An 11780-nucleotide genomic window follows, 5' to 3' on the forward strand; every position below is an offset into this window, starting at 1 on the left:
AGACATACCCCACGCGAAGGTAAGGAAAAACTCACTAAAACCTAACAATAGGGAAAAAAGCTCCACAGGCAGTGTGGAGGAGAGAAACCTTAGAAGGGCCATTCAAGGGGGGATCTCCCTTCTTAGATGTTGGTGATAGTAGTGTTGCAGACGGACCGTTGGTAAGCATGCACTCATGTGTGTAGTTAAACACAGATGAGTGCATGCAATAGCAACTGAACATTTTGAAAAATTAAAGATAGAGCTAATAGCGATAGCAACTGAACATTTTGAAAGATTAAAGATAGAGTTGATAGCGGATCTATTTGAGGCACAGGGGCGGCGCAAAGAGGGTCCAAAGACACATGGATCCAAAGACACAACAAATCCAAGGGATGACATGCAAAAGTGACAACACTTATTTCCAGCATGGTCCCCCGATGTTCTGACCAAAGGACATATACAAATAACATGTAAAACAACACACAATATTGTGGGGTGGCTTTGGCTCGGGGGTAGAGCGGGTCGTCCAATGATCGAAGGGTTGGTGGTTCGAATCCCACTCAAGCCCATGTCTATCCCATTGCTGTTGTGTCCTTGGGCAAGACACTTAACCTACTTGCCTCGTATGCATGTGAATGAATGTTGGTGGTGGTCGGAGGGGCCGTAGGCGATGATTATTCGCCACGCTTCCGTGAGTCTGCCTCAGGGCAGCTCTGGCTGCAATGGACCTGTCTCAAACCCTGCCCTCTTTTCCTGATCATCCAATCACAGCTGTCGCTTACCTCAGCTTACCACCACCGGTATGACCGGTGTATGAACGAATAATGGACTCTGTAAGCGCTCTGGGGTCACTGGGGTGTCATGAAGAGCGCTATATAAATCCAATCCATTATTATTATTATGGGGTGCTTTTGAGACAACTTGAGGCCTACTAACAAACACCACGATGACATCAGAGCTAGGAGAATAATCTTTACTAATGATCTTTAATTTCATCAAAAACTCAAAAGTCCCAAATGGAAGGAATAATAAGATTTAACATGGTTCTAGTCAGGATTCGGGGCAACATTTGGATGTAAAAACCTTGTTGTTGGCTCCTATTTAAGTGGAGTAGCCATTTGAATGAAAAACTCAGACAACCAAATCATCAACCGACAAACGGCATTGTGTATGCACAGGGGTTGGCTACAATTTGAGCGGTTGTTTGTTCGACCAATTGAAAGCATCGTCTGGGACTTTGGCTTTTTGTGAGGGAAGTGGGCCGAAAACGGAAGGGCTGAAACTGCAGTGTGAATAGCCTTGTGGGCGGAGCTCCCGTTTGATTACATTACGACAGAGCGGTTGACCTCCCTGTTATAGGCGAGGTATTTATAAAGTACGGTATGTATTCAAATTGCCACCAACGCAGCCAACACTCCCTGGATGTCAGTTGTACATATTTGGCTTACCTATTACCCAGCGTTATGTTTAATATCCAGGGTACACATATTGTTCTGTCTAAAAATACACAACTGCATGCAGTGTTGGAGATTGACCTATCTCAATCCCCGCCCTCTTCTCTTGATCCTCCAATCACAACTGTTGCTTTCCTCGAAGAAGATGGTGAAGTATGCCTCCCGATGTCACAATGAATGCTTCACATTTCCTGTGTCACCTTGCGTCCTTGTTAAATCTGTGAACCCCCCCACCCATATCAGGGTTAAATTCTTGCCAACGGGCACCCCTGCTTTAGATCAAATATTTTTTTATTATTATTATTTGTATACAAATTAAATGTGTCAGTTCCTCTAGGCACCCAAGTAAGACATTTATAGAATGTTATTATGTGATTATATAGAATAAACCTTTATAAAGATATTGAATAGTACAAGGTACACTGTAAGAAAAAAAGCTACAAGAAAACGGTAAATGTCTGGTAAAAAAACGGTAAACATGGTTGCCAAATACTTACTGTCAAATTACAGTAAAATCAAATACATTTACAGATTACAACCTTTATTTTGATGGTTAATATTTTGATAAAAGGTAATTTACTGTATTTTTATGGCATTTACACTTAGAAAAGTAGAAAAACAAAAGTAATCTGTAAAATAACAGTGAATTTCCCGTGAAAAAACATTTATTTTTTACAGTGTAGGCTTGGTAGGCATAGTACTGTATATATCAATAAAAAAATATATAATAATAATAATAATAATAATAATAATAATAATAATAATAATAATAATAATAATAATAATAATAATAATAATAATAATAATAATAATAATAATAATAATAATAATAATAATAATAATAATAATAACAAATATATATAAACTGCTATTCTACTGGTAGGCCTTGCTAACGTCCCCATCTCTAAGTGAAAAACAGATTATCTTAAAATTGGAAGGATGACTCCTTCTCTGTCCTGACTGCGTCTATTCTTTTACCAACTAACTTGCATTTTCCGCGATCTGATTGGCCACTGACGTTTCTGGTCATGTGACATGTGCGCCAATCGCGTGACGCCTGTTTCTGCGCCTATTTCCGCCTCTAACAGCCTGCAAACTACCTAACGCCTAGTTTATCACTGGTTAAGCTTAGGCGACTCTTTCGAAGTTGGTTAAGGTTAGAGTTTGGAATCAGGGCTGGTGTTCTATCGCCCTGCTCTAAGACAAACTCTAACCTTAACCAACTTCGAAAGAGTGCCTAAGCTTAACCAGTGATAGAAACAGGCGTCACACGATTGGCGCACATGTCACATGTCACATGACCAGAAAATGCTAGTTAGTTGGTAAAAGTATTGACGCGTCCTGACCTTGGCTACCATGGCCTAGTTGTAACCCTCTGAAACCTAGCGATGAGCCAGGGGATCATGCAACATTAACGACGCTGTCTTACGGAGGCTGTAGCAGGAAGTTTTATGAGCTAGAACGAGGGCAGCGGTATCACTTGAAACTAGAGATCATGAGGAATTCATACATTGGTGATGCTCACTGGGAAAGGGGCTCACTTCAAAGTCTCCCTTTTTCTTTGCTGCAATACCTCAAATCTCACAAATAATAAGATGACCTCACTTTTCTACTTGTAACTATGACCTCACTTTTCTAGGTGTAACTTGCTGCAAAAAAAAATAAAAACACCATCTTATATTCGGGCCAGTACAGTGCATAACATCATTCACAAAACGTTTCTAAAGATCATACCATTCATAGTTGAAAACTCTGAAGAATCTCTGTTTTATAATCCATGATCAGCATAATTAATTTAAAGACCACGGAATGGAGTAGCTGATGGTGGGAGGGGGGGGGGGGGGGGGGGGTAGAGAGAGGGGGTTGAATTGACCTTTGTTTGTCCGTGGGAAGCGACAGTTGTGTGATTGGAGGATCAAGGAAAGAGGGCGGGGGTTTGAGATCGGTCAATTGGTAGCTAGAATGGAATATTACAGCTGAAAACACACGCTGTCAGGCCAAAGTGTAACCAACGCTAAACAGCACCTGCTGCTTCCCTTCAGTGCCCGTGTTAATGGGCATGAGCTCGGCATGCGCGTGCGTGGTGATAAATTATGCATTTAGTGATAGTACAGTTCATGGAAATTCACTGAGAGACTCACTCACAGAGACCACAGATATTGGACGGGGCATGTGTGTCGAGCTCGTGTAGGCGGTCCACTATTGTGGACGAGGACTTTGCAGTGGTGGTGTACATTATACTTGAAACTGAAATAAATCATTAATATCCTCTCATGGCTACCGAGTGTCTTTGGGAACTGGGTGTGTCCGGTCCTCCCAGCGCTCTTAGAACACTCGTCTACCACCGCAGAGACCCAGGTTCAATTCCCGGCAGCGGTACCTCCGGCTTGATCGGTCGTCCCTACGAACGCAATTGGCAGTGTTTGCGGTTGGGAAGCCGGTGCGGTATGAGTCCTGGTTGTTGCAACAGCAACTCCTACTGGTCGGTCAGGGAGCCTGTTCAGCAGGGAGGGGATCTGGGGGAGATGGCATGAACCTCCACACTCGTTACGCTCTCCCAGTGAAACTCCTAGCTGTGTGAAAAGAAGCGGCTGGCAACTCCACATGTATCCTATGGAGGCATGTGGTGGTCTACACCCTCCCCAAACCGACAGTAGGGCAGCATGTGGTAGTCTACACCCTCCCCAAACCGACAGTAGGGCAGCATGTGGTGGTCTACACCCTCCCCAGACCGACAGTAGGGCAGCATGTGGTGGTCTACAACCTCCCCAGACTGACAGTAGGGCAGCATGTGGTGGTCTACACCCTCCCCAGACTGACAGTAGGGCAGCATGTGGTAGTCTACACCCTCCCCAGACTGACAGTAGGGCAGCATGAGGTAGTCTACACCCTCCCCAGACTGACAGTAGGGCAGCATGTGGTAGTCTGCACCCTCCCCAGACCGACAGTAGGGCAGCATGTGGTAGTCTACACCCTCCCCAGACCGACAGTAGGGCAGCATGAGGTAGTCTACACCCTCCCCAGACCGACAGTAGGGCAGCATGTGGTAGTCTGCACCCTCCCCAGACCGACAGTAGGGCAGCATGAGGTAGTCTACACCCTCCCCAGACCGACAGTAGGGCAGCATGTGGTAGTCTACACCCTCCCCAGACCGACAGTAGGGCAGCATGTGGTAGTCTACACCCTCCCCAGACCGACAGTAGGGCAGCATGTGGTAGTCTACACCCTCCCCAGACCGACAGTAGGGCAGCATGTGGTAGTCTACACCCTCCCCAGACCGACAGTAGGGCAGCATGTGGTAGTCTGCACCCTCCCCAGACCGACAGTAGGGCAGCATGTGGTAGTCTGCACCCTCCCCAGACTGACAGTAGGGCAGCATGTGGTAGTCTACACCCTCCCCAGACCGACAGTAGGGCAGCATGTGGTAGTCTACAACACCCTCCCCAGACCGACAGTAGGACCGTGCAACGCCCAGGAGGGAATTGGCTTAACGACTAAATTGGGGAATGGGGGGGGCAAATGATAAAAGACAAACATTTGATCTTTTTAATAAAATAAAATGCCTGTAAAGTCCAAAAAACAAACCACCTCCTGTTCCTGTTCCTCCGCTGCAGGTGATGGAGGCGGAGCAGGAGAGGACACGCAGCGAGGCGGACCACAGGAAGACGGCGGCCAACTACAACTCCTGCGTCAGTCACATGAGGCAGCTGGAGAAGAAGCTCAAGCGCTCCATCAACAAATCCAGGTACGTGTGTTTTAGCCAAGACAGTGGCTCAGGCGGTAGAGCGGTCATCGGGAAGGTTCCCGGTTCGATTCTGGCTTTGTGTCCTAATAAACTAACCTACACTGTAGCACTCAACACTTTGATGAACATTGTTACTCAGCTGAGTTGTGCCCTTCCTGATGACTTGTCGTACAGAACTTGTAAGTCGCTTTGGATAAAAGCGTCAGCTAAATGACTAAATGTAAATGTAATGTGTCGAAGTGTCCTTGAGCGAGACACTTAACCCCCTAACTGCTCCCGATGAGCAGGCTGCGTGAATGCTTTACCCAACGCAGTTGTGTTTCCGCGTCTCTGATTGGCCAGGTCATTTCTGGTCATGTGACATGTACGCCCAATCGTGGGACCGCAAGTGTCTACACTGGTTAAGCTTAGGCGCTCTTTCGAAGTTGGTTAAGGTTGGAGTTTGTCTTAGAGCATGGAGATAGAACGCCAGGTAGTTTGCAGGCTGTTAGACCCGGAAATAGGCGCAGAACTTGCTGTCCCACGATTGGTGCACATGTCACATGACCTGGCCAATCAGAGTGCAAAACTCGCACACGGAAACACAACTGCGTTGGGTAAAGCATACACGCGAGCAGGCTGGCACCTCGCGTGGTCGCCCCCCCCCCCCCCCCCCCCGCCGTCTGTGAGTGAATGTGTGAATGTGAGGCATAAGTTGTAAAGGCGCTTTGGATAAAAGCTGCTATATACAGCGCAGTCCATTTGCCATTTACCATGAATGACTGAGGACGAAAGGACTTGTAGAGAAGGGATAACTGAGATACTTGTACCGGCTTTCCCTGCCTGGGCCTCTTATTGCTGCTTTTACTCTGTGTGTGTGACTGTGTCTGTGTGTGTGTGTGTGTGGGAGGGCGGAGAGGCCCAGATTTCTATGTCGTCTTGATGCAATCCAGATGTGGTGAGCGCGTCAGGGTGTGCTCCCGCTGGAGGAGCTGTGGAATGTATGAACTGCCTACAGTGGACTGTTGTTTTTCCTGGGGTGCGGCGTTGCCATGACAGCTGGCACAGCGCCCTGTCAGAACAGTCAGACTCAAATGTGCCTTTCTTCCTCTTTCTCCTCCCTCCCATGCGCTCTACCTTCCTCCCCCTGCAGGCCGTACTTTGAACTGAAGGCAAAGTATTATCTGCAGCTCGAGGTATGTGTAGTAAATTACGAGGCTCTTAACAATTTATGTCAGTACATGCATTATGTCAGTGTATTAGAGGTGCTGTAAGTGGAATTGGATTATTTAAATTTTAAATGATATTTTATTATAAATACCGGTACAATATTATTAAAATAATAGCTCTACATAGTTCGACAGCCATCACTGATAAAGTGGGTCTCCCAGTCCCTCCGCTCTGCAGTAAACAGAAGATACATTTTCTGGTATCCCGGTCCCACTTTATCCAATCAGGAGAGAGAACTGCAAAAATGGCCTGACAAAAATAAGAAATAAAACATAGTTTGAAGCAAATAATCTACCAGAGCAGTAAGCAAATTTGGCTTGGCAAGACTTCTTGAAATACGTAGAAATGTCTAGGGTTCTCTCTCCTGATTGGATAAAGTAGGATACCAGGAAATGTATTTCCTGTTTACTGCGGTGCAGAGCGGAGGGACTGGGAGACACATGTTACTGACCAAACACTCTATATCAGGCTGTTGGAATGTAGAGCTATATAACACTTATTTTAATAATAAAATACCACTTACCGCACCTTTCAACAATTTTTGTCAGTACATACATTATGTCAGTGTGTTAAGTGGATATAGTGGATATAGCTATTGATTTGTGTTAGTCGAAGATATCAAATACACACAGAGCAAGCTTTAGATACGTCTGGTCTTCTCGCAGCAACTGAAGCGTCGCGTGGACGAGCGGCAGGCCAAACTGGCCGTCGCTAAGGCGGAGTACCGCACGGCGCTGCGTAACCTAGAGACCATCTCCGAGGAGATCCATGCCCACCGACGCTCCGTCTCCATGGGAACCAGGGAACAGGGTGTGGGCGCAGAGGGAGACAACGTGGACGGCGAGGACATCGTCAACTTCAAGATGGAGTCGGACGGCCTGTCGAGTGAGTAGACGCTTGAGGTTTGGGGGGTGAATGACCAGTAGATTATTTTTATTCCATACCATCCGTCTTTGTTGTGTTCTGTTTCTATTTTTTATTAAATTTTTTGTCATGTTGATCTGTGATATTGCATGTGTGTATGTTTTTATGTGTGTGTTTATCCATGTGTGTGTGTGTGTGTGTTTCAGTGGTGTCTGTCTCCATCTATGAAGAAGGTAGTGCCAGTACCGGCTCAGAGGAAGAGGCGGACGCTCCACATGTCACCTCTCAACCCCAGCACGTACCCTCCTCCTCCTCTTCCTCCTCCTCCTCCTCCTCCTCCCAATCGTTCTCCTCCACCCCCATGGACATCCCCCGCCCTTACCCCTCCTCCTCCTCGACCTGTACTCCCTCTTCCTCCCTGTGCAACCCCTGCCCGCACCTCTCCGTCTCCCCCTCTGCCTCCCTCCTCGCCTCCTCCTGTCCCGGTACCCTGGAGTCGCCCGTCCCCTGCGGTTCTCATGACCCAGATTCGGCGTGTGGCTCTGGGCACGCCTCTCCTCTCCTGGGTCCCCGCAGCCAGTGCAGTGGAGCCTCCTCCCCAGACTGTGACCAGGAGAGAGGTGTGTGTGTGTGTGTGTGTGTGTGTGTGTGTGTGTGTGTGTGTGTGTGTGTGTGTGTGTGTGTGTGTGTGTGTGTGTGTGTGTGTGTGTGTGTGTGTGTGTGTGTGTGTGTGTGTGTGTGTGTGTGTGTGTGTGTGTGTGTGTGTGTGTGTGTGTGTGTGTGTGTGTGTGTGTGTGTGTGTGTGTGTGTGTGTGTGTGTGCGTGCGTGTGTGTGTACTCAGACCACCACTCTCAGACAGCACTGTCAATCATTCACTATATATGGTCAAAAAGTAGGTGTGCTGTTATGTTAAAGGCACACATTATGGGAAATGCACTTGCTGTCTTCTCCAGAGTCAGATAAGAAATGGCCTAGCTTAGCACAAATGAGTGGAAGCGGATACGGACCACTAGCCTAGCTTAAAACTCTGGGAGAGCAACAGCTGGGCTAGCTGTTCCGTATCCGCTTCCATTAATTTGGAGGAAATTGGTATCAGGAAGATGGCAAGCGCATTTCAAGAAATTGGTATCTTATCTTCTTGTCTGACTCTGGAGAAGACGGTATGTGCATTTCCCATAATGTCGGCATGTTCCTTTAACATAACAACACACCTACTTTTCACCATATATAGTGAATGCTTGACAATGCTGTTCCTTTAATGTACGTTAAGTCATGTTAATGAACAAGCACCTGGAATAACAGCAAAGTGAGCAAACGTATGAACATGGAGTGCGGTTTTACACAAAAATATACGAGCATCATACGAACACACTGATAAACTAAGCCCAATGAAAGCATGGTGTGTAGTAGTCTGGTTTTCAATGTGGTAGAATTCCCTGTTCAGAAAAAATAAATAACGCTCATCCTCTGTTCCTTGGTGCTGAGCCAAACTGTAAAAACAGTAGTACATAAAACAAAGCGGGGCTCGCAACTCACTTTTGATGCTCCAAGGTGTTTTAATTGACAAATGATAGCAGCAGATACAATGTTTCGACCCTTCCGGTCTTTTTCAAGTATGAACACAACACAAAATTACATCTTTTTATACAGGAAATGAAATAGATTAGCTATCAGCCCCACCTGGTGATCAGGGGCGGTCCCAAGACTTGCATGATTTTTTAATACATTTTATACATGATTTAGTAACAATTTATCTTTTACATTTGACATTTTTTAGAAGGAGATTTTTTAGAGAAATATATATATATTACATATATTAAACACAGTACCGTATTCCCTGTTAAACAGTTTCACCTCTGTGTGCGTTGCAGGCGACAGAGCCGAGGGAGCAGAGGCATCGCTGGAGGCCGGTCTCAGCAAGCTGACTCTCACCGCACCCCAAGCGCAGGACCCTGGGAACGAAGATGACGGCGACCTTTCCCCTGTGACCTCTGACACGCCAAGCCCTGCCCCTACCATTCTACTCAACGGTGTCTAATGGACTGGCAACTTTACCCTTTACCCCTTTAAGTCTTTACCCCCCACGCACACCCCCCCCGAGCCCACCGGTGGCTTCATTCATACCCTTCCCTGGACTCAAGGGACAGCAGTATTAGGATCTCTCCCGGAGAGCCGAGAGGAAGGCAAACCAGCGTTGTTACGATGTGGACTGACTGAAATCAGCACTTTCAACAAAAGAGAAATGACTATACATGAGTAGATCTGATACTAAGACTATAAGACATTAGTTGGCTACAAATAACATTTCCAAACATTGATTTAATCCAACTAATGTCTTGGGAAAATATGTTTTTTCCCCCTGCGTCAGTATTATGAGTGTGGAGCCACCTTTCACGTTGCTTCAAGGAGCGCACCTCAGCCATCCCCAAGTATGGAGAGGAGACGTGGGAAAACGAAACTGGATTCCAACTCTATCTCATTCCCCCGACTCCTCCTGTGTCACTGCTAAACGTCAGACTCAGCTGTGTAGAATTACAGGAGTTAACGAGGATAAAAGGGCAGGGGGGATTGAATTTGGATGTGAGCATCAACAAGTTCAGACGCCAATTCCAGATTCCTCCGAAGGAAGAGACTCTGCGAGGGATTGAACCATCGACTCTAAAGCGCACCACATACTTCAATTTGTCTGTAAAGGCACAATCGGTCTTCCGTTAAGATTTGTGAATTGTGTGAATGAGACGTACGAGAGGCAGAATACTATAATCTCTCTCATTAAACTGATTGTCGTCTGTTTGATTGTTGTGAGCCAGAGACTTTGAGCGTGTGGTTTTCAGTACATGTAATTTTAAGTGTTTTTTTAATAGAGGTTCCGAGATGCTCTCATGTATCAACATGTATTATATTTCTTTGTATGTATGTATGAATAATGTTTTGTGTCTGTCGTTGTGGTTATTGTTTTACTTTTAACGCAGTGTCCTTGTCCTTCAGAGCAATAAACTTGTGTTCGTTTTCAGCCTGTTCCTCCTTTTTAGCGATTGGCGCCGTAAATGTAATTACTAATTACGGTGGAGTTTAGGTGAATTATCTCCTTAGTGCCATTCTCAAGTTAAGTGAAGTCTACTTGTTTTGCTCACAATTCCCATGTGTGTGTATGTTGGTGTGCATGTTCTTGAGTCTATTTATAGCATGACGATCGACAGCACTGGGAAAATGTTCTGAGAAACACAACACGGACCAGAGAAGATGTACAGACACCCCTTTCATTGCATTCACTGTGTGTGTGTGTGCGTGCGCGTGTGTGCATGAAGTCTTTAGTGTCACGTCTGAGGCTCTGAGACACACTGGAGGGGGTCAGCTTGAGTCCAAACCTCACACTCGTACAGTAAGACCCCCAGTGTCCCCAGCTGTCTTGTCGGTCGTCTGCTTATTGCTTATTGTGCATAAGGACAGTGGCGTGCACAGGTAGGGCCGAAGAGGGGCTTGAGCCCCTGCCCTTTTGTCGGAAATGTATACTACTATCCACGGAAAAATATGAAGACGGAAATGTATACTACTATCCACAGAAAAATATGATGAAAAATTGGAAAGTACCACCCCCCCCCCCCCCCCCCCTTGAGCCCCTGCCGCGTCTATGCTTTTACCAACGCGTTCGTGTTTCTGGGTTCCCGTTTTGCGCTCTGATTGGCCAGGTCATGTGACATGTGCGCCAATCGTGGGACGGCAAGTTCTGCGCCTATTTCCGGGTCGAACAGCCTGCAAACTACCTAACGCCTAGTTTATCACTGGTTAAGCAGTTGGTTAAGGTTAGAGTTTGGAATCAGGGCAGGCGTTCTATCGCCATGCTCTAAGACAAACTCTAACCTTAACCAACTTCGAAAGAGCGCCTAAGCTTAACCAGTGTAGAAACTTGCGGTCCCACGATTGGCCGTACATGTCACATGACCTGGCCAATCAGAGACGCGGAAACACGAACGCGTTGGTAAAAGCAATCAGGCGCCCCTGCCCCCTAATGGTCTGTGCACGCCCCTGCATAAGGAGGTACATGCCGAGTTAATGACTAACCTTTAAAGGACCGTACCAGTGTTTTTTGTGGCTTCAACGTTATTTTCGCCTTGACACAAACATAGTTTTTCATGATCTTTTACTGTTAACTGAAAACGTTATTCTCTGCCAATTCACCGCTGCCATAGGCGCCCTTTGTTTCTGAAAACGCCACACAAACCCATGAAAGGTGCCACATTTGACTGACATGCCATGCTGACATCTGAGGTGCATCTATTTGCGTTCAAAGGTTTTGTTTTTACCCGTGAGAAGTCGCTCTATTGTGCCTACGGTGTCCAAAGTGGAAAAACAGGAATTCTTCCTCAGATACTGTATGATGTCACAATGGTAAAACCTTTCAGAAAACAAGTGACACATAAGGTATTAACGTCAAATGTGGTGACTTTCTTCACTTTATGTGGTGTTTAAAGGATAACTTTGCCATTTTGGACATTAGACCCTATTCACGGTCTCTAAAATGCAC

The 11780-nt window shown here is 46.2% G+C and overlaps 1 protein-coding gene across 1 annotated transcript in view; it reads left to right on the forward strand.

The window, feature by feature from the left end:
* The window catches only part of sh3bp5a (SH3-domain binding protein 5a (BTK-associated)), a 35278-nt gene extending 25016 nt beyond the window's left edge, over positions 1-10262 (forward strand). The window contains 5 exon segments of the mRNA XM_084313481.1: positions 5051-5181; positions 6314-6356; positions 7056-7275; positions 7461-7874; positions 9127-10262. Coding sequence (XP_084169607.1) covers positions 5051-5181; positions 6314-6356; positions 7056-7275; positions 7461-7874; positions 9127-9293 — 975 coding nt within the window. The 3' untranslated portion in view covers positions 9294-10262.
* Positions 10263-11780: the final 1518 nt, after the last annotated feature.

This window comes from Notolepis coatsorum, assembly GCF_963971535.1.
Source record: "Notolepis coatsorum genome assembly, chromosome: 4".
NCBI lineage: Eukaryota > Metazoa > Chordata > Actinopteri > Aulopiformes > Paralepididae > Notolepis > Notolepis coatsorum.